Below are 22755 nucleotides of genomic sequence, written 5' to 3' on the forward strand. Positions count from 1 at the left end.
CAATGCTTGGAAAAATACATGAACTTTTAGTGTAGATGAGACATCGTACAGACGATTCATCTTCAAAATTTCGATTACGTCATTCGGGAGTCAAGACAGCACGTAAAAAAAAGTCGAAGACAGAATATGTTATTGCGATATATTTCGTTTTTAAACAATTGAGTTGTCGGGTCTGCAATCAATATTTCATTCTGTATATAATAATCAGTTTTCTCGCTGCTCGTAGATAAAAACGATCCTGTGGGACTCCGCACGTCGCGTTTGGCAATCTACACTTGTCCAGGATCGCCGGCGGGATCCAGGACGCACCGCAGGGCCGGAAGTGGATCTTCCCAAACTCGCGCGCGAAATCGCCGGTAAAAGTTTTATATATATATTACATTGAACAATTTTTCCCGTCGAAAGCTTTGGGTTTTTCGCGATTTAACTTCTTCTTCGTTACTTTAAGGCGCGCGCACCGAAGCGATTCATTATTCTCACTTAAATACACGTGGAACACATTGCACTTAGCTTACCGTTAACATTACTTATGAGCTACAGAGTTACTCCCAATGCTTAAAATCAATTTGCCTGCGACTTTAAGAGTTGCCGTACGACCTATGCTTCTCTACAGCTCACGTATTACAACGAAATACTGACAGGAAAAAAAAAAAAAAAAAAAAAAAAAAAAAAAAAAAAAACTCGCGTACGTATATTATCGTACCCGTGATAGCCCCATGCGCGGATGTGAATTGTCTTTATATATCTATGAAATACACCGCCTTAAACTTTCTGTATCGCCGCAAGCGTACAAATGCCAGAAGGGGGCTATCACAGAGGCGCAGAGCATGTGTACATCGATCAGACAATTCGTTTGTATATAATTAAATCTTGGTCGTGTGGTCTCGTTATTGTACAATTTGCTAATTCGCGCAAGCGGCATGCAATCTCGTTTACAACTTTACGTCGTAAGGTATATATATTTACACGTATTATATAAATGCGACATTTTATAAGAAACAGGTTCAGAGCAACGGAATCTTCGCTATCCATACGCTTCCACGAGGCTGACGAGTATTTTCATTTGTGTCTCGGTGCCCGGACCAGTCCGCTAGTTTCGATCTAACTAAACCTAGTGAAGATTACATTACGGTAAACATGAGTTGTGTATTTACTGTAAAAATGGTGTTAGTCCCGCGTTACATTCGTGACTCGGACATGACGTACGTTCGCGCCACAAGTCTGATAAATTTATCGTGTATCGAAGTGCATGCGACAATATTTGGCAGAGAAGAAGTGTACGAGACGACGGAAAGAAATTCAATATCATTACAGGGAAGAGATTTATCATTCGCGTTATAATTTCAAGTCTAAGGAATTTAATAATTTCATTCGCGAATAATCGCATAAGAAAGTAAAGTTCCTCCTTCGAGCAGTGCTCAACTTTTGTCGCTTGAACATCATTTATTCTTCTCAACTGTGGAGATTAATCGAGAGTTAACTTTATCCGAAATCGAATTACAATAATCGAGAAAATATATTCCGAGAGAAGACCGCCATCATCGGTGTGTATTGTGTAATATATCATTCAAACGATACATGATAAATTTATTGAGTTCCTTTTGTTTTACAGAGAGAGATATATACTATAGACTGATGTAAAGAGACCTCAGTTGATATGATACAACGTGGTTTATCTCATTATATAGAATTCTGAACACACGTTTCTTATACACGTTCTGTTCAACGAGTCAAACATATTCCGTAAATGCTCTCTAATAAAGTATAAAATCGGATTCTTATATCTCCTTAATCTCTAAGCTAAGGTGTGTCTGTTATATATATAAAAAATAAATATAGCTTAGACTAGCACTGTCGGCGCACGGATGCGCCATTACACAATCGATATAGCTGCCGCATACGGTTTTTTTTTTTTTTTAATATTCTTGTATATAATTAAATTATGTAATTACTATGTGAACAATTATTCTCGATATCAGCATTCTAACGCTTTGTCAAACATTTCTCTTTCACTCTCACACTCTCTCTTTCTCTCTCTCTTTCTCTCGGTTACCTTGGAAGCATTTCGAATTTCTATGTGTCACTTATCAACATATTTAAGTACGTGATATTAGCACCGCAGAATATCTTCGCACAGCATAAAAAGGTATATCCATTCAATATGAGAAGGACAATACAAAAACCGGACCGTCGTCTATAAATATGCACATTCGAATAAAGAGAAAAATCGGTTATTGCCGATTCAATGGGTCTCTGTCTTAAGAAAGGACTTGAATGCATCTTCCCCCCCGCCGACTTGCTTTTCAGAGAAATTTCATTGCTAGCTGATTTGCCTTCTCGTTGCAGCCGCGTGAATCACTCGGCGAAAAATCACTCAAAGAAAGATTCTCCTTTTTTTTTTCCCTAACACACGTGTCGCGTGTTTTAGGTACCTCGCGCAGCATATACACCTACAATACTGATAATCGTCAAAACGGGAAAACGGCGTGAACGAGAAGTGAAGCGTTCACGATAAAAAGGGAAAGATCCATTCAATGACTCCGCACGTCACACACTACACGAGACTGACGAAGTACAAACGGGATGTTTTGATTTCCTCCAAGAGACAATGTAAGTAACTTTGATTAGTTCACAAGTTTAAAACGAAACTCGAGCATTCCGTGTCCTCGTCATATCAATAAATTAAAGATTACGCGCGGCGTCATTAGTGCCTCGAGGCACTTCGAGCTGCGCATTTCCGCATGAAACTCCGTTCGCGCAATAAACAACAGGTGTTGAAAAAATCGAGAGCTGTTGGAATAAATTAGCTGAATTAATAAAGCGCTGCGTTAAAACTGGAAGTGCGAGGCATTATCGGCGCCTAGCGTATACTCGCTCTAAGAATTCATTATTCAGCGATCCGTATGTACATTCAGGGCACATAGAGCACGCAGTGCGGAGTACGTGAGCGTTTCCAGCACGTTTCAAAAGAAAAAGGAAGGTAGCGAAGACCCTTCCCGCCCGTTGCGCCTCGCTCCGTACCCCGTCTGCTGAATTTGAGATGCTTACATTAGCGCAACGCGGAAACAGCCGCGAGACAAAGCGCTCGGCTTGAATATCTTCCGGGAGAATCCCACAGATATAGCGTACAACACGCGTGAGCTGCACGAGGAATGTATGAGTGGTCGCTATGCTATTAAAACTGTAATAATAATTCAGCGCATTATCATCTTTATGTACAAAAGCTCTGCAAGGAATCCTCGCGTTCTGCGCAGCTGCATTTATTTACTTACACGCGGCACACGCTTTGGATACTTTCTACAGACACGCGGATCGTTTGTAAAGAGGCGTACTGTTTTTATAAGGTACAAAAGGAGCGTGACAGCTGCGCAAGGCGCGACTAACAAATCATATCTGTCGGTCCGCGGTCATCCTTACCCCTTTGCAGTCCGAATTAGTTGCGACGAATCAGTTAATATCAAGTACTTCGTCCTCATCTCAATGCTATCGGACAAGACAAATGTGATAATTAACTATTGTTATCTAAGAAACTTTACGAAGATTAAACACAACATAGTTTGCGAATTGTAACCAATCGCCTCTCGATTATTTACAGAATTGTCGTGAAACACTAAGTCGAGTCTACCTCGACGAAGGACCGCAAAAGAGTTACGGATGTCAAAACTGCTACTGTACACCTGTCTCGCAAATTTCCCTCGTAAACGTACTAATCGCTCGTATTACGCTTCGCCGATCGAGCGGAAGTACCTGCGGATGTATAATCGTGTACATCTTCAATTGTGCACTACAAAAGAACGACGATGACAACGATGAACGTATTATTGAGCAGAAACGCAGATATTTTCATAGTGGCCCGATTTCCTTCATTTCGATATACCAAATTTTCAAAGATGGAGAAATTTCAAGAAAAATAAACAAAGTAGCCAAAACGCGTTGACACGATATGTACATAATATATTTTGTACCATATCAAAATATATTATGTATTATTATTATATATATTATTTCGAAATATGTCAAATTTATTACTTTTTAGTATAATCTATTTTATTACGGTTCAAAACATGAAAAAAAAATTTTAATATTGCTGACAGTCAACGTTGAAAAAATGAAAAAAATGCTCGCGCCGTGAAACTTGATCTAATTTGATTCTGGAACGAAGGAAAACGGACTTGCGCCGCTACGAAAATAACAATGGTACAACTTCAAATACGATTATAAATGACTAGTTACACTGATTGCGATTAAAAAGAGAGATTATGTCGAAAATACTTCAGATTAATACACAATCGCGGAAAGTTCAGCGCGACGAGTACATAAGACTACAACTAATACTTTGCAGCTGTCCGTAATTGCGTAAAGTACGTAAAATTAGATTACAAATAGGGATTGATCATTACAGCTCGAACTATCGATTATCCATCTAACAATCGTACGTTTCTATCAATGTACAATAACCGAGCTGTTGATGCGCGACATTATAATTAACACGAGTTGCACAAAAAACGCGCGAAAAATCTGCACGGTTTTCCATGAGACAAGCCGCGATACTCTTTAGTAGGAAAATTAAGGTAAAACCTTCGGTACACGCTGTTAAAACTCACGATACATTATCTGGCGAAAATACGCAAAGAAATATTCCCATTCTGATCGACTAAACAATGCAGAATTGTTATTTGCCATTGTAAAAAAGTTTTCTCAGGTTTTATTTGCAAACACTGAGAAAAGCATATTTTGTTCATATTAATTTAAGATCGAGAAAAATTTTAAATTAATAAAACATGACAAATCTCTCTGGAATGTTTCACATCTTATCGAGTCGAATATCACCGAAGCTTTGTAAAACCGACTTCGTACATGTACAAAGTACGAAAATTCACAACTTCCGTTTCGCTGAAACGATACTGAATATCAAAAGCGAATTAGCGAATATCATCGCGATAGTCGAAAAAAAAGATTGGCAGCTTCGTTTCCCTTTAATCTAACTTAATGGAATTGCATACACATTGATGATTCTCTTCCACGAAATCAAATATCACACTTTCATCTTTAAACATACCGTCAAAATGCTGATTGTAAATATCGAGCAATAACGTTTCTGGAATGTTTCAATAAATCACAAAAAAGAACGCCAGTCTGCCAAAGCGTCGAACAATAATTTCGAATGATAATCAGCTTACCATTCAACAATACATATTATACCAATTGTTGACAAAAGAATATTGGCATGCGCGGTATCCAATATTCTTCCATCTAATTATCATTGCGTCAACTATTAATTGCAGAATCCTTTGTGAAAATTTGATACTTCACATCGATACCACATTTGGTCGAAGAATCTGTCATTAATAATTAGAGCTGCAACGCTACACTCGCGCTATACTTATTCCTCGAATAATATTATGCAATTTGAATGTACACCACGCAGAATCGCATCATTGCACGAAATATTTCACGTGGAAACACCTCCACATGTATATCAAATGCCGTTATCAAATTAAAAATCACCTATGACCGACGCATTACGCTACGCGAATCTCGCTGGATTGTGTGTTACAATGGAATGTTAGTTCCCTCGTTAGAGTACTGCTTCTACTGATTAGAGAGAGTCGTCCGCGGTAGGCAGTGCTTCGACAATGTGCAAATTCGTTTTCGCGAACGTGAAACCCTCCCTCTGCCGATTGTGAGATCGGATCTCGCGGCGAACGCGATTCGCTTGAAAATATGCATTGAAATAGACAAAGTGTCGACGAACCTTTTCGGTCCGGTCGGTGTGAGAGCCGCGCGATCTTAAATAAGCCAGTGCTATGACAAGAATTCCCGCTCGAGCTCCGAGATGCTCGCCTTCCTGTTTCGGTTGAGGCGCCGATTCGCCTGCAGCGGCACCGTGATATCCTGGCTCTGGCCGTGCACCGGGATGTCCAGCAGCGTCTCGCGATGCACGTCGCGCGTCGGCACACCGTCGCGATCGAACGTCACCGGCGAGAAACGCACGCGGCCGATAGAGATCTGGCTGTCCTTGGCGGAGACGTAGCTCGAATCTTCGGACGTGAGCGAGTCCGGTGGTGTCGGATTCGTCGGCGTGCCCGAGCCGGAGTTGTTCTTGCTCACGCTCTTGCTCGGCGAGTTGTACGGATTGTAGCTGGACCGCTTGAGGCTCGAGCGCAGCCGCGTCACCATCTCGAGGTTGCTCGTCGACCGCTCGCCGGAGTTGGAGTCGTGGGAGTTCTGGCGGGTCAGCAGCGGCGAGCCGTACTCGTGATTGAGTATCCCGGTGCCGTACGCCGACGCCAAGTTTGAGATGACGTTGGACGGTCGCTGGTAATACGACACCGGCGAGTACACGTAGTCGTCCTCGTCCTCCAGCCGGAACGTGGGATTCACGTTGCTCTGGCTGGACGTGCTGGCGTTCGAGACGTTCGACGAAGTGCGGTGATGCGTGTAAGGCAGGAGCCTGGACACCGGCCTGGCCGGGCTGTTCATGCTGCTCGGATTGTCGTACGCGTGCGGGAACTCGGGGCACTCGAGCATCCGGTCGCTGCGACAAATATGCGACATTTTTAACAAAACTCCGTGCGATTCCGCACGATTGTACATGGCTTTTTCATTTTCACAACATTTTCTACAACAAACTGATTATTCTCGATCGTCAACTTACTGATACTCCGTAGGTACGAAGTACGTCGGTTCCGGGGGCCGAAAGTATTCCGGCGGAACGACGGTGTACACCGGCGGCCCGTAATCCGGAAACGGGGCGACGTTGCCCATGTATATCGTCGGCACCCTCTCCATCCGATCGATGCGGGCTGCGTCGTGCGAATACGCGTCTTCGTTGCTGGTGCTGCTGCTCTTCCTCCTCGGGCTCGGCGTCGGTGCGTTCGAGCCGATCGTATTACTCGTGTAATGCTGCGGGGAATCGGTGAAGCGCAGCGGCTTGTCCGGCATCGCCGCGGATGGAAGGCCAGGCGCTATGCCACCCATGTTGCTCAGGAACGGCCTGTAAGGTGCAACGGATCATTATTACGTAATCCAAAATCATGCGGAATGCGCGGTTTATAATCAAAGTGTGGAAAATAATTCAGATTTTTATTTCGACTGTTGCTTGTGCTTAGAACTTAAAGGACTTTGATGGAGCACGAACTCTCTAAAAAAAAAAAGAAGAATGTAATTCAAATTTATTCTCGTCGAGTTGAAGAAACCGACTACTTCTAACTATAATTTTCTTCCTTTTCAGACGAATTACCTGTAATGGTGTGCCCGTCCGTGATAAGTGTTGTGCGCATAGCCGCTGCTCGAGCTGAACTCGTAATCGGCGCCGAGGTAGGAGTTCCGGTTCGACCCGGTGTCCCCCTGCAACCACCACCATTTCGGCTGCTCGTCGTCGCACTCGCCCATCCTGGGATACAGCCGCGGATGGATCGGGGATATGTTGGACATTCTCACGTCGTAGCCGGTCGCCACGCCGGCCAGCATCGCCGCGATGTTGTACAGGACCAGCTCGATTATGCTTAGCTTTGGTTTCTTCGTCTCGCCGTTGTACAGGGTGGGCATGGGAACCGGCATCGGCATGATGATCGGCCCGTTCAGCCCGGGCTTCAGAGGGTAATCCGATGTGATCCAGTCGGTCGACAGATCAGGCGGTAATGCTGTATAATCTATAAAAGATATTCACGTTGTTTCTCTTTTGGGGACGACGATAAGCACTTCGCGCGGCCTGCTCGCGAGAATAACGGGGCTGTTAAGTCGCGAATTCAATGAAGGTGGCCAACAAGTTAATTCTTTCATTCGCAAAGTACGACTCTCTGCAGCTGAGATTCGTAAGTTCGGGAAACATGCTGCTTACCTTGCCGCGATTAATTAGTTCTCTTAAAGTGTATTTTGCGCTCGGAGCCAAAGCTCAAAAGTGGAAATGTTAAACAGTGCAATAGGGTGGCTTGCGGATTCGCGCATCTAGTGATTTTATTGATTATTCGTTATTGTTCATGCACACAAGCAGCTGGTCTTATTCCAAGGTATTATTTTCAGTTTTATTTCTACAGTCCGGAGCTAGGAACAAACACCGTTAAAGAGTTGCACCCAAATGTAACATATAAGGCATGTCTTAAAAATCGGCTAAGCCAACAAAGTGTGTGTGTGTGATGCTCTAAAATGTGTAAAGTATATGACGAAAGATGTATTTCTCTTTACAGGCAGAAATTTTAAGCTCAAGTGATGTGAGATCTTGACTTTTCTAATTTGACGATATTAACTTAGCCAATTTTTATGGATAGAAGCAAAGTTCAACGCACTGAAGGAACGAAAGAAACGTTTCTACAGATCTACTAATTCTTGGCACGATGCATAGACTTTGTGTGATACGTACTACGTCAGAAACTGTTTAGAGATAAATCCGAAAGGCATTGCTCACATCTAAAATACGTACGGAATTTCACAGGCTGGGCTCTTAAATTAAAACAACAAATCATTGCAGGTAGTTTTTTTTTTTTTTTTTTTTTTTTTACGAATTCATCTTTCGATCCCCGTCGATTTCAAACAAAATCACATGAAAGCCAAATTCATTGTAGCAGAAGCAGCCGATCAGGCAGATAACGTTTTTTCCTATTCTTAGCAACTGTCGAGACCAAGAACGTAACAGAGAGATTGCACGCACGGTAATAGTTGCTCCTTGACGAGCCTGGGATCTCAGGTAGAAAAAAAGGGGGGACCAAACCCAATCGGAGTTAACAGTTAGGATCCTACTGGAAGCATGCAAGGATCGTTTTTTTTTACGCTCGGCCATCGGGCACACCATACAATGCTCTTCATATCAGATGTGGCAGTGGTAATGGCGGCAATTGCGAATGTGATCTGTCATATTTTTTATTATCGAACGAAGGCATCGAACGCTCAAACCTCCTACGCAGGTGGGCACCGTATGTTCTGACCGCTGACAATCCGGCAAGTGAATAAAAAAAAAAAAGAAAAGATTGCATTACCACAGAGACCGAGCGTAAAAATTTAGCAAAACGAAAAAACAAAATCCAATGTGTCCAACTGAAAAGGTTTTATTGAAAAAATTTCTATTTCTAAAATACAAGTGTGTGCGTGTGACTCCGTGTGTTGAATGTGATGTGTGCAAAAAATCTTTGCTCTCGAGAAAACGTTGGAGGGTCTTTTTCTCTTTTTTTGGCGTAACAGAATAATACAGAAACGAATAGTTCGCCGAGGGTCTTGTCTTCGATAAATTTGCAATCGATCTAAATGCACGTAAGACAACAAAGTAAGAGGGCTACGTTAACAAATATATACTTTCTCTCTCCCTAGCTCTCTCTCTCTCCTCTCTTTCTCTCTCTTTCTCTCTCTATATATATATATATCTATACAATATATATGACATATATATGATGTAATTTTGATTTCGTTTCATCGTTCAAAGTATGACTATGCAGACGTACAACCTGACAACGCTCCAATGTGAAAACAGCACCGTTGAGGTTGAACTTTGCGACAGTGGCCGAAGCGTGTGACTCTAATTTTTTTCGCGGTAGTAGTGTTAGATCTGCTTGTTAGAAATGTTATGTCTTCCAGATAATATCAGAAAAGAACCAACACCAGAAAGACTGCGTATATGTATATATATATGTGTATATATAATATAAATTTTTTTTTTTTACGATTTCATTAGATTTTAGAGCTTACTCGGAGACTACGAGTATCACATCAACTTAAATTAGGATAAATAATTCGTAAATTACGAAGCGCGTCGGTATAAAAAAAAAAGAAGGAGACAAGTCCATGCCCTCTGCATAAACTGCATTTAAGAGTCGATGCGTCGCGCGCTTAAATATACTTTAGATTCCATCCTTTCGAGGCAACTGGAGGCATGCCCGCATGTGCAGCGGCCTGCACGCGCGCGTTTCTTTTTTCATCGTCGTTCTACGATTAAACTTAAATTTCTAATCTGGTCCCTCACCGAATTTCTCATCCGAATCACTTTGCGGGTCAGAATAAGTTTCATCAAATCCATCCCGGTAAAATGGTGCAGCACTTCGGTACACTACGATGAACGACAGTAAAGCAGAAGCGAGAGTGTTCGCCGGACGTCCACAAAGTCCGTGTACAGATCGTTCGAAATCAATCTAATCGTGTCATCGTCAAACGACTGGCGAAACGACTGGCGAAACGACTGGAGAACCGATCGATGTGCACATGCATTATCACTACGTGATCGACAACTAAGCGGTAGACTACGTGATAAGGCAAAAAAAAAAAAAACGTTTAGTTACGAAAGTAAAAAGACATTGCCTATATTTGAGATCTTCGCCTTAGCTTCTACAGCACGCAATGTGAACCGTCTTACGGCGAAATTAAAACAGACAGGGAAGAACGTGGCGGATAAAAGGGAGAAGAAAAAAAAAAATAGAAGAGGATCATCAGCGAAATACGTAACAACCGTTGCGTGAGAAAACTTACGGGTGTGGTAGATGCTTTCCTCTGAGAGGCCTGCGATAGAATAGAAACACACGATCAGTACGAGGTCATTCAGAAAAGTACCATGTAGGGCGAACATGTAGTGCAGTGAAAAAGGAGGCATGCCGTCGAAATGCGATTTCGAGCTGCGCGCTCTACTCGCGTCCTTGGAATACAGGGTATTCGGCTGCACTTTCTTACGACAATAAAACACTCTATGCGTGCGTATTCTACGGAGAGCTTCAACTCGAAAAATTTACATGCGTACTCTAAAGAGAGAAATTGAACTCGAAATTTACATGCGTATGCTAAAAAAAAAAAAAAAAAAAAAAAAAAAAGGACAGAGAGATTTAATTCGAGCTTGAACGCGCGCTCACAACTCGACGTTCAGCGCAGTCAAGTACATCCGTCAGTTAAAAACGCTCATTTCCGGCGAGAAGAGACAGGCGGCAGGAACACCCTGTATACAGTGTCGCGGGGAGTACATCCGTCTCGTCGAAGCGCGGTCAACTACTTATCGCCCGTTCTCGGGAATTGTTCAGCAGCGTAACTCTTAGACGCGACGTCGATGTCTTCGGGAGTCGAGCGACAGAGACTGGCGTGATCCGGCGGGAAGGACGCCGGTAGACTTCTCTTTGGACTGTAATTGGCGCGCGGGCTCTGATGTTCGCCTGCGTCTTGGAGACAACCGGGCGACGTTTGTGCAACGCCGCCGCCGCCGCCGCCGCCGCCGCCGCCGTCGCCGCCGTCGCAGCTGCGCAAGTACTCGTTACTCCTGGACTTGTAGTGCAAAAGGGAATTCATCTCGATGCCGTGATCTAAGCGATACGCGGCGATCGGTTTCGCGATTTCCGGCTCGAGAGCGATCGGCGATCTTTTGTGCCTGGAGCCTGGCGTCTCGTGATACGGCCCTAACGAGCTCTTGGATCTGGAGCTGTCGTTCGAGTGCTCCGAGTCGAAGTTGCAGAGCTCTGACTCGAGGCTCTCGAAGTCGATGCCCTCGCGCGAGTTCGCCGCGAGGAATCTGGGCACCGTGGCGCCGGCATTGCCGACCTGATCGCTCGAGTCGCGACGGCTCAGTTGCGGTATGGATATCACGTTCTCCAGAACACTGTACTCCACTTTGACCGTGGCGCTCTTGTCGTCGAGGGCGTCCCGGCTGCCCCACGTTCTCATCTTGTTCAGCACCCTGAGCGGGCTCTTGGACATGCGCGACTTGTGCTGGGACTGCTGGCTCTTGCCGCCGATGGAATTCTCGGGGCTCGACTCGAGACCGTCGTGATCGTTAATTTTGATGGTGACCGAGTTCTTTCTCTCGCCGATGCGCGGCGAGTTCAACGAGCTCTTACGCGAGCCGGTCGGCGACCGAAAGAAATCGGCGAGGGACGCCAGCCGCGACTCCGAGCTGTCCCGGCGCTTCGACTCCTTCGACTTGCTCCTATCGCGCTTCTTACTCTTCACCCGCTTCGCGGTGCCCACCAACGTGGACGCTACGTTCTGCACGAAATTCGTCGAGTACGAGTGCTCCCATTCGGGCGGCTTTTGGCACTTGGGCGACGTGGCTTTCGGCACGGCGGCGGCCGCACGGTGACCCACGCTTTTCACGGGATAATCGTCGTTGATTATCGACGGCTCCTCCGAGAAATGGGCCTTAAGATTGTTCGGGGGATTGTGTTTGTTATGCAGAACCACGGACTCGTATATGTCGTTGTCCATGACAAAGTCCTCGCCCATGTCGAGCGAGTTTTGCGGCATATCGTTATAGCTACTACATCCCGGCTGATTGTCTATCAGGTTATTCGCCGAGGAGTACAATTTTCTGTTCGTAGGGTTACCTATTTCCTGCAGAAGCGGGGAGCGGTGTGCGCTCGCCAACAGGGCTGTACGCAGAGGTGTCTTTTCGAGATCTGGCGCGGAACGGGACCAGCGTTTGCCGCCAGGCGAGGCGGGATTCGGCGGTTGCGTGATAATAGCCCCGCGCTCACGTTGATGTAGCGTCGACGGTCCCCAAGTCTTACCCTTAACTCCGTCCGCTGGTACTAAACGGGGAAAGAAAAACAAACAAAGTGCTACTCACTACGATACTAACTACTCGTCTCCTCTCTCCGCTTCGCTTACTCCGCTTCGCTTACTAAGCTTCTTTACGGATATACTCTTTCAAAAGCGACTGTATATGTCAAACGTTTTAACTGTGCACGCTAATTTCAGCAATTGACATACTATAATAATAATAATAATAGTAATAATAATAATAATAATAATAATACATTGTAGCTCAAACTATATAATCGTGATTTTTGCGAGAGAAGAAAGTAAAAATGAAAAAAAAAAAAAAGTATTTATATGTAGAAACAATAATTGTGCACACCATGCCGAAAAAAGTATTGACACGAATAAAAATACAAAGTGTCTACCACGAACAAACAGTGTAACACTCAAATTGTCCGATTACATTTCTAATACGTCTTGATTTGCTCGTAAAATCACTCATATCGCACAATACATCGTCATGATCACGGTACTACTGGAAGCGTATTTCAAAGTAAAAAAGAGAAAAGGAGAGACTGAAAGCTACTTACATGCAATCGCTCTGAGTCTCGGAATGCTAGGCGAACCTGGTGGACTGTTGGGTCTCGACGGGTTCCTCGCCTTGCCTCGATCTAACGCCGCGTGCTGAACGGTAATTGTGTGGCGAAAATCTAAACATTCCCGTTACGTGTATTAATATTAATATAATTATTCCTCTAATTTTTTTTTTTTTTTTAATTCAAAATAATCTATTTACGAGTGAATAAAGTTGACAAGAGACTTTTGATTTGCAGTTAAAGTTGCGAAATGATAAAAGTATGGGGAAGATAAATGATGCTCTCACCCGAAGGTGCGCTAATATTGCTCCCGGGTTCCTTCTTGTTGAACTTTAACCGCGATTTCTTAAATTTGCCACGCCTCTTGTTCGGCGTGGGCGTGTTTTGCTGTTGAATTATCATTACGGTGAGTTCTCTCTCCAAGAGATCTATTTCACGCGCGGCCAACTCCTGTTCCCGTTGCCTTAAATTTTCTTCGTGCTGTCTCTGTTGCACCTGGGCCTTCGTTAGTTCCTCTTCTCTACAGCGCAACTCCTTGCAAGAAGAATTAAGAATGTCAGAAAAAAAACTGATGCGCTTAGAGTACCGTAATTATACGCAATTTTTAGACTTTTATCACATTTAGAATAAAAAAATGAAAGAAATAAGTACATAATTATTTCTCTAACAACAATTAATCAATCTTTTTGCTTTGTCTTACCTCTTCTAAAGAACGGCATGCCTTTGTAAAGCATTCAAAATAACGATTGCAAATATTATTCATTTTATCACGCATATGTATACATGTTACAAAATTCATAATTAACACTTGAAAATTGCACGACGTTAATCGAACGATTTGAATGTAGAAATATTATACGTGTATACCTTTTCCTTCATGCGCAATCCGTGCAGAACTTGTTCGATCTCCAGCCTCCAATCTTCCTGCATCGTGTGAAAAGACTCGTGTGGTGTTGCCGCGAATGCGTTACGCACCTCGTCCAAAGCTATTAAAATGTCCGTGAATCCAGGTCGAGCATGGCTGTCCGATGCCCAGCACTCTGTATAATACAAGCGCTTTTAATCATCCTTATGCTTAAGCAAGTAAGCTTTCTCTCGTATTACTAATCTCTTACCTTCCATGAGGACCCGCCAAGGTTGTGGACAAGTAGATGGTATAGGTAGGGTCAACTTGTTGACCGCAACACCGTACGCTACAGCTAGAGCATCGATACCCTTGTATGGTGTCTCGCCCGTCAGAAGTTCCCACAGCAATACGCCGTAGCTGATAAACATTTAAGATACTTTGGCGACAAGCAAAGCGTAGTTAAATAAACGACTGAATTGAAATCAATTGATTTTAACGATTGGACGAAAAGCAAAACATAGTTGAGTCAAAAATCAAGTAGAGGAGAGAGATATCGTTTTTGTTCTGTATTTATGCAAAATAATGCAAGTGTAGACTGACCTCCATACATCACTGGCTTTGCTGAAGGTGCTCTTCTTAATGACTTCTGGCGCCATCCAGGCGTATGTACCCGCTGCTGACATACGAGTTGTTTTGTAGACTTCCCTGGCCAATCCGAAGTCCGTGATCTTCAGAGTTTTGTATTCGAAGTCGTCGTTCTCAATCGGCTCGCTTAGTAGCACTGTCGACGTGAAAATTGATTTAGAACAAAGGTGGCCACTTGTTGTCGCTTTTCCTATTTCACTCAAGATACTGGATACGATTTTAAATTCAATTGCAATAATTGCAAATTAAGGCAAAGATTTTTTTATTACAAATTTGTGTTTTGTAATCGATTTGTGTTTCTTTGCTGGAAAGCATTAATATCTTACCGTTGGAACTTTTTAGATCCCTATGGATGAGACTTATGGGAGCTTTGTTGTGGAGATAATCCATTCCCCTCGCGATCTGTATCGCCCAATCGACTAACACGTCGGGCCTTATTTTTCTGCCGCTAAGGACTCTATTAAGACTACCGCCGCGAGCGTATTCCATCACGAGACACATATTGGGCATTTTTAAACACACTCCCTCTAACTGCACAATATTATCGTGTTTCAACAACCAGAACAGTTTCGCCTCCTGCCGCACATTTTCTAACGTTACACTGGGTTCCTCGCCTGCATCTTGGCGCGCGGCTTTCACGGCTACCTCGTGTTTGTTCCAAAAGCCCCTGAAAGACAAGTCAAATTGTGAAAAAAAACGATGTGTATTGTCAAAATTTTTTTAGTATATATTTCATATTTGATTAAATTTTTTTTTTATTTTGGGCAAACTAGTTTGCACACCTGTACACTTTCCCGAATCCTCCAACTCCTATAACTTCTTCCAATTGCAACTCCTCAAAGTCGATTTCAACAGGGTGGACTTTATCGATCACCGACGACACCTCATCGATACTTTCTGTCTCTGCGACAAAATTCGCCGGAAAGATTCCCACTTTCCCGTGAATTTTGCCAGTCCACCATCCCTCGTCGCCCGAGATCTTCGCGTCCTTAGATAAAACCTATTGTAAAAGAGAAGCAATAACTGTGTCAGAGTCTCGAAGCTTTATAAAACAATAATTACATGATATTATATGTATTTGAAAATAAACCTCACCTCCACAGTCTCTCCTCTTTGCAATGATAACTCATCTTCGCCCTGAGCAACATAATCAAAGAGTGCTGTGAAGATAGTGGTGCTATTGTCCTGTCGCGACTGGGAAGAGGAATGTGTGCCGTGGGATGGACTAGTCTGTTGAGAGACTGTTCTCGCAGTTCCGCCACTATGCGTATCGGAAACGCTGCTATCAGACATATTGTTGCTAGATGTACGTCCATATAGTCCGTACCCGTAACTGCAAGCAAAGGGGTTTCACACATGAAGCATTAAGATACAACGTTTATCAAGCTCCAGCATTCTTTCGATGCAATCTTTTACCTAGTATGATTATTGGTTCTGCTATTGTGCTGATACCGTGGCGATGAATTGGCCGTGTTGGGATGTGAGGAGCCATTCTCTGGATAGAGTAGGAAACGCTCGCTCCGATGACGAGCGTCCGGTTGTCCGTGGTCCATCAAGGTAGACAAGCCTCTCGCCGATAGCCCGGCTGGCGGCATATGGCTCAGCACTCTCCTTACTCCGCTCTTCTAGTAGCCGTAAATCACACCCTTTCCTTCCCGCCCCACGCGTGACGACACCTTGTCACTATGTTCACACCAGCTTGTTCATGAAGGATACAAAAGCACAATTTCTCTTTCTCTCTCACACGCTCTGTTTACTGTCTTTTTGCAGACGAGTGTAAGAACACATCAGAACTGTCGCGGTGTTATCGTTTCGCCACGAGACGCATCCTCGACAACGCGCGGCTCAGCGATCCGGAACATGATCGCACGGCGCTCACACCGGACTCACGACGCCACGGATATTCCCCACAGTCAGCTGTAAGTACCTTGTACGGATACTTGAGATCGGATAACGCCGCGTCGTTACTGTCACCGCGCCGCTGTCCATCGGAGATCGGAAAAGTGTTTTCGCGACGGCGGGCGCGGGGCAAAAGAAGGCGAGAAGAAAAAGGAAGAGAATCCCGCTTGCTACCACCCCGTGCACAGAAACGATCTCATCACGGGGGGACCGGCATTCTGAGGCGCGTGTCCGCGTGCGGCGGCGCACGGGGGCCCCGTGCGCCCTCCTCTCTCTCTCCTGGGGGGGTCGGTTGCTGGCCTGGCGATCGGGTCGCGAAACGGAATCCGGCCAGGTGCGCAGAAGGTGACCGGAGTCGCGACGGAGACGCTCGCTCGGTGTGAAATGCGAATTCGTCTCAAGGCAGGTATCAGGCGTCAGGGTGTGTATACCTACAAGCCCACTCTTATGTGTTGACGGGGGGGCCGTGTCTCTCGGTCCTCGCTCGGCCGCGGGGTCGTTCCCACTGGGCAGCCGACCTCGAGGTCGCGCAGGGATTCAAGCGGGCGCGCTCGTCGGTCCCGTGGACACGACGCTACGCGTCAGTCCGCAGTACGCGCGACAATGCCACACAATAGAAAACGGAGCAGCACTCATAGTAATAACCTCGCGGACGCCATGTTTCGCACGACCCGCCATCGACGTGCGATTTTCTAGATAGTCGTCGTATCACTGGATCTGTCCCTCGTCCAAAAGTACCATCTGTCACCAATACCGTTAACTACTTCGTAAAAATCATGTGATTATTTTGGCGGGCGATTTAAGGAGCTCCGTGAAGTCATCGAGCTTGTAATGTTATGTGCGGATTTTGATATAAATATGCAGGTAAATTAATTGTACACAACATTTGAATGTATCTTCATATGCCACTTTGTGCTAGTTTTAAATTAAAAAATTATAGCTTTCTATTCCTATTGTAATTATATTAAATCACATATTTACAGAGATATTTTTATATTGTGTACAGAATTAAATTTTAACTATCTTCAGGATCAGGTTCAATTCTACATATTACAGAGATGCGTCTGCTTTTTGGTACATGTTGCCCCTCGAAGTATGATTCCTCAGACTTGAGGATTTCGTGATTGTACTTGTACCTTGCAACACCACTAAAAATACATATGCATTTATGAGTTTTTGATAGTAAAATCGGATCAATTGTACTAAAAATAGATCAATTAAAAACCTCATAATGTATAACGATCTTCTAGGTAGCAGGAAGCAGTCATTACATTCTTTCTCACATCCTTCCATCGCTAATCTCATTACACTGTCAGTTAGCAAACTTAATCCTGCAATAATGCCTCCGCAGAACTGCAAAACATTTCAAAAGTATATGAAATTGTTTTAAATAGAATGCGCTTTCAAATGCCTATAAAAGTAATATTCTATTACCCTAACACTGTCGATATGTGGCTTTATCCATCCTTCAGGAGCTAAATCTAATATATGCACAAGTGAGAGCTGTGTCATTTCTGATGAGAATGCTTTTCTGCGAACTCTGTCAAGAATCTGCGAGCTATCTTGGCTCCATTTTTTCCACTCTGTTTCTCTGTAACCATGTATCGCCTAGAAGAAGATCAAGATACTGACATTCAGAAAATAGCTACAATGTAGTGTCAATATAATATTTTACTAACATTGTCCCAATGTGAATACTCATAACGTAATCTTTTCATATAGGGATCAATTTCTTGCACCAAGCTATCTTCCTCCGTTTCGCTGATAAAATTTGGATAAACTTTCATAGTGTTGTGTAATTCTAATTTCCAATCGTTCGCACTTTTATTTACTTCTTTCATATCCGAATTAGAATTAACATGTCTGTAGCTGGAGTGACAAAAAGCTCTGTTTATGTTGTGAAATAATAAACGCAAAGTTATTGCCATTTCCCAAATCAATAAATTTTTACTAATAATAATCGAGAAATTATATAAAATTGAGATTATAAGAATTAAACATTTATTTCGAAAGCTTTTATATTTTGTGCTTTAAACAAATCAAGTAGTATTTATAAAGCTGTCACTTTAATACACATATATTAGACATAGATTCAAAAAGAATTATTTTTTTAAAAATTGCAGATTTAATTATCAATTCTTATTATAAAACTGATACAAGCAGAGAAATTTAAGATAAACACAAGCTATCTCTGACTAATGTACATAGGTTATGTTATAAATTTTAGCCATAAGGAAACACTGGCTTGAAGACTTGACTTTTGTTCCTCCAAAACTGAAGGAATGTAATCTCTAATAAAAAATTGAAACGTAAACTAAAATTTGAGAAAAATATTAGATATATAAATATCTTATTTATAACAAAAATTTGTTTATTCTTTTAAAAAAGTTGCAAGCATTATATAATGTATTGTTAGTAAAGTATATATTTTTCTTTAAATATATTTTTTTACAAGTGAAAATATAATTGAAACAAAAAGATATTTTTTTCTCTAACAAATGATATAAGTTGGGATATCAGTTATGGGGAGAAATCACAATGAAAGAATAATTTATAATCAACCTTTATTTAGGAATATACTCTTTTCAAAACCAACTTGTAATCGATCTTCAATAAAGGTATGTGTGTATGCATATGTATATATAAGCTGTGTTATATAAAACTTCCATAATGTAATTACAGGATTCAATTACAGGATCTGCATAATTAATGCAGCTATATATAAAGACTGGAAAGTTTTTTCTTTTAACAGTTGAGGATACGATTACAACCCAAAAAATGTATTAATGTAGTTTCACCCTCCTCTATCCTCCTCGATAGATGCACAATTGATGAACTAGGATCGTACGAATATCATACGATAGTTTTTCGCGACGTTTTTAAGTTGGAATCTGTACTGATGTTAATTATTAACTGAAAAATTGAATAACGGTAGACGCGCGGATAAAAATCCGATAAAACTCAACAATGTAAGTCATGTACACTCAGAACAAGCGTTCTGGATAATTGTGTGAGTACTATATTGCCACAATAGTTATTGAAAAGTGCTTGTTTGTAAGCATTCTCGCCCTGATAATATTATGATGCTAGCTTTCACTTTTCTATTTCTTCATTCTGTTTTTACGTGTATGAACAATACCATGGATTATAGATTAAATCATTGTACATTTTGGTTACGATTCAATATGCAGAAAATACAAATATAAAATCTCTGTATAAATCTGCAAATTAACGTTCTGCGTGTATTTAGGCGACTAGAATGTATGAATGTGTGAAAAGTCGCTACATAAAATCATCATATTCGTCATATACATAATCACCGTATTCACTCAATAAGGTGTTATCACCCTCGATTTTGAGCTTGGCCTTTCCTTTACCCTTGCTCTTTTTCGCTTTCTCGCCTTTTTCTATCTTTTGCTTCTCAATAAGCAAGTTGTCGACTATAGTTTTCACTTTTTTCAAGTGATTTGATGATACTGGAACAAAGAAACAGTACTAAATTTATGAAAAATGCTCGCATTATAGCTCACTGATAGAAATAATATTGCTATTCAAATTAAAATATCGATTAAAATATCAATTGTTAATATACTAACGATTAAGAGCGATGGATTTTATAAGCTCTTCCGCAAGTGTTGGGTACTCCGCATGTTTATTAAATTGATTAATTTTTTGTAAAAGTGCTGTACCAAATTGCTCAAACTCCTCCTTTGTATCGGGCACCATGGCATCGAGCGATTCACTCTGTACTTCTGTTACACCTGTTACACCTGTATCACCTGTAATATAAAATTATTAAGTATGTTAAAATCTTTCTAAAAGATATAACGTATAGGAATATTTTTTAATAATGTTTTTAGTTTCATGACGTTAACAGATTTTAAATCTATTATATCAATATTAATTTATGAGCAATCATCAAGAAGCTGCATATTGAATGTGTAATAGAGTTAATAAAATTTTCTGCAAAGAGAAATATTTTTTATTGAAATTATAATTTCGAATCTTTATAAAATTATATTCAATAAATTTCATACATTCGATATTTTGCATTACACATATACATAAAAGAGTTGATCAGGAACGGTGCAGGAGACAGATAACAGATAAAAGATAAGGTTACAAAAACTAATGCAAACACAACAATTTGCATAGAATAGCAACTTTTATTAAAAATACAACAACATCGATAATAAAGTTAAATGTAGAGCTTGTAATAGTTTTAAATGCTTGTATATGTTCTCTTTCTCTCTGTCTGTCCCTGTCTGATAAAGTTCCTGTCATAAATCAATTATAAATCTACTGTGGCTATAGTAATTATAATTATGTAAAGCTATTGCGCCACGATCTTAAATTAAATTTTAATAAAAATATCAAGAAAGACATATATGTATATGTTTCATGCTTTTTCTTCCCCATCTTGCATTTACGATTTTTACAATATTTCTCTTTATAATACTGTACAATTCATATATGCACATAATTTATGTATATTATTGCCAAAACACAAATAAGTATTATTAATAATTAGTTTTATTAATATTTGTTAATTTTTCAGTTATCACACTTGTATAAAAATAATAGCTATCATCATAGCTGTAAAGCAAAGATTTTTATATACTGTCTCATGCATGTTTAAAAAAAAAGTATTTTTTAATTAAATAATATGGTTTTTTAATTAAATAATATGACGTTCGTACATGATATATGCTTATGCCCAAAATAAATCTAGGTTATGCTTTATCAATATTGAAAAATACTTTTCAAAATGTACCTGTTAAATTAAGTTCTAAATCTAATCACTAATGTAATATTTGGGGAAAAAAAAAAAAAAAAAAAAAAATTACTTTTAAATATTAGATAAAAATTATTTATATTAAAAATAGAGAATTATCAAAATAGAACAATCAAATTGCTCATGAAAAAAAAAATCATTTCTTGTCTCTTTTATGTGGTTTACGATCACTAAAATCTACTAGATTCGACAAACCAAAAGTCTCCATTGCCAGCCGTAAATCCGCCTCCTCTTGCAACCTCTGGCGCCTTAATAATTCAGCTCGCCTTTCTTCTGGTGCTAGTGCTTCCTCCTTTTCTTTTGCTTTTCTTTCAGCCTCCTCCCTTGCCTTTTTCTGAAACGCATTTATTTTAATAAATAAATTGCAAAATATACATTTTTATAACTTAAAATAATTCAAACTAACTTCACGTTCCTCGATTCTTTCAGCCAGTGCTTTTTTAGGTTTTGGCTTTGCTTTTGGTGCTTCTGCTGGTTTCTCTACATCCTTTTTTTCCTCTTCTACATCTTCCCAACTGTCCTGTTAAATTTTTTTATTTAAGATAAATAAAAAAATCAATTACACTCTTCTGTTTCTATCAATGAGCATAAAAAAAGCCTTCATGATACAAAAATCAGATCAAATAAAATCTATGTTTATACATACATATACATATTTTTGGTGTGATAAATTTATTCTTAAAATTATGCCTGCTAATGATAAAACAGTCTACATATTTTATTTATTCATTAAACAAAAAAATACATACTTTTTATAAAAATAATATAGTTGGTACAATCAATTATATATACAAGAAAAATAATTAACAATTCATGAACAAATCTTTTATCTTTCTATCAGTGTCTTTAAATATATTTTAACATTAAACATAAGTACTATATATATGTATATATTATTTCTCATTTGTTCTTCTTTTTGCAACTGCATATCAGCTTATAAAGTATGTTTATTGCACTAATAGTGCAATTGCAAACAAAAGTAGAAAACATTTTTAAGAGACAGGTGGGTGATTAATGTGACAAAAGGTACGATATGGGACATGTGTTTCTTGTAGGTTAGGTGCGGAATCGCACGCGGAATTTGCGAGAAAGTCGAGCAATGCGCAGGGCACGCGCAAAGAAAAATCATTTTACCTTAACTTCCTCTTCTTCGTCCTCGCCCTCCCATTTGTTCGACCGCATCGCGAGATCGAATTTCGCATCGGCATTTTCTACATCTGCAAGAGCGCAAGTGGTGAAGGTTAAAATTAGGCTCACCTTGAGAAAATCACTCATTTCCAGAAACTACGCGTGGTTTATTAAATCGTTGATGCTCGCTACGTACCCCATTCTTCATCCATGGCTCTCGGTGATTATTTATCAAACGCGGGACCTATGGATAAACGAAAAATCTGCCGCACAAACGTGGAAACGCGAAATACAACCGGAATCATGCGAGCCATACTGTACCAAAGGAAGCGTGCCAGAGTTGTCCCACCGCTCGTCGTGGAAAAGTCGGCTGCGCAAGCGCGACGAACGATCGAGAAACAAGAGAA

The 22755-nt window shown here is 41.1% G+C and overlaps 3 protein-coding genes and 1 long non-coding RNA gene across 5 annotated transcripts; 1 reads left to right on the plus strand and 3 right to left on the minus strand.

The window, feature by feature from the left end:
* Positions 1-122: 122 nt before the first annotated feature.
* Positions 123-17178, minus strand: LOC105668964 (mitogen-activated protein kinase kinase kinase 11-like). 2 transcript variants are annotated; one of them, XM_067349145.1, is made up of 14 exons: positions 15943-17178; positions 15622-15859; positions 15309-15526; positions 14853-15193; positions 14482-14662; positions 14150-14298; positions 13902-14074; positions 13735-13755; positions 13322-13568; positions 13029-13148; positions 12285-12488; positions 7244-7655; positions 6659-6997; positions 123-6538 (listed from the first exon to the last, which is right to left on the minus strand). In XM_067349145.1, exons 1-14 carry the CDS (start codon positions 16119-16121, stop codon positions 5806-5808), a joined length of 3555 nt encoding a protein of 1184 aa, XP_067205246.1. In that variant the 5' UTR covers positions 16122-17178; the 3' UTR covers positions 123-5805. The 2 variants fall into 2 exon arrangements, with proteins under 2 accessions (XP_067205246.1, XP_012217108.1); XM_012361685.2 differs by lacking the exon at positions 13735-13755 and having other exon boundaries at positions 15943-17176.
* LOC136997952 (uncharacterized) lies at positions 6883-8539 on the plus strand. Its single transcript, XR_010888497.1, has 2 exons — positions 6883-7004; positions 7235-8539. It is a non-coding gene; the product is annotated as an uncharacterized lncRNA (long non-coding RNA).
* Positions 17179-17366: 188 nt separating the features above from the next.
* Positions 17367-18839, minus strand: LOC105668907 (alpha-ketoglutarate-dependent dioxygenase alkB homolog 7, mitochondrial). The gene is made up of 4 exons (XM_012361572.2): positions 18105-18839; positions 17860-18033; positions 17651-17778; positions 17367-17573 (listed from the first exon to the last, which is right to left on the minus strand). The coding sequence occupies exons 1-4, from the start codon at positions 18351-18353 to the stop codon at positions 17441-17443; spliced, it is 684 nt and encodes a 227-aa protein (XP_012216995.1). The 5' UTR covers positions 18354-18839; the 3' UTR covers positions 17367-17440.
* Positions 18840-18972: 133 nt separating this feature from the next.
* Positions 18973-22719, minus strand: eIF3j (eukaryotic translation initiation factor 3 subunit j). The gene is made up of 6 exons (XM_012361725.2): positions 22545-22719; positions 22355-22437; positions 21627-21740; positions 21416-21554; positions 20022-20204; positions 18973-19901 (listed from the first exon to the last, which is right to left on the minus strand). Exons 1-6 carry the CDS (start codon positions 22558-22560, stop codon positions 19708-19710), a joined length of 729 nt encoding a protein of 242 aa, XP_012217148.1. The 5' UTR covers positions 22561-22719; the 3' UTR covers positions 18973-19707.
* Between the last annotated feature and the right edge of the window lie 36 nt (positions 22720-22755).

Source organism: Linepithema humile, chromosome 1 (assembly GCF_040581485.1).
Source record: "Linepithema humile isolate Giens D197 chromosome 1, Lhum_UNIL_v1.0, whole genome shotgun sequence".
Taxonomy (NCBI): Eukaryota; Metazoa; Arthropoda; class Insecta; order Hymenoptera; family Formicidae; genus Linepithema; species Linepithema humile.

Coding starts and splice junctions, on each gene's coding strand:
- LOC105668964 (XM_067349145.1), bottom strand. CDS start 16,121: ATGCCGCCAGCCGGGCTATCGGCGAGAGGCTTGTCTACCTTGATGGAC. Junction 15,860..15,942: donor AGAACCAATAATCATACTAG/GTAAAAGATTGC, acceptor CTTTGCTTGCAG/TTACGGGTACGGACTATATG. Junction 13,149..13,321: donor CAATATTAGCGCACCTTCGG/GTGAGAGCATCA, acceptor GGGAATGTTTAG/ATTTTCGCCACACAATTACC.
- LOC105668907 (XM_012361572.2), bottom strand. CDS start 18,353: ATGGCAATAACTTTGCGTTTATTATTTCACAACATAAACAGAGCTTTT. Junction 17,779..17,859: donor CACATATCGACAGTGTTAGG/GTAATAGAATAT, acceptor AATGTTTTGCAG/TTCTGCGGAGGCATTATTGC. Junction 17,574..17,650: donor AGATCGTTATACATTATGAG/GTTTTTAATTGA, acceptor ATGTATTTTTAG/TGGTGTTGCAAGGTACAAGT.
- eIF3j (XM_012361725.2), bottom strand. Junction 21,741..22,354: donor ACGAAGAAGAGGAAGTTAAG/GTAAAATGATTT, acceptor AAAATTTAACAG/GACAGTTGGGAAGATGTAGA. Junction 20,205..21,415: donor GCTGGCAATGGAGACTTTTG/GTTTGTCGAATC, acceptor TTTATATTACAG/GTGATACAGGTGTAACAGGT.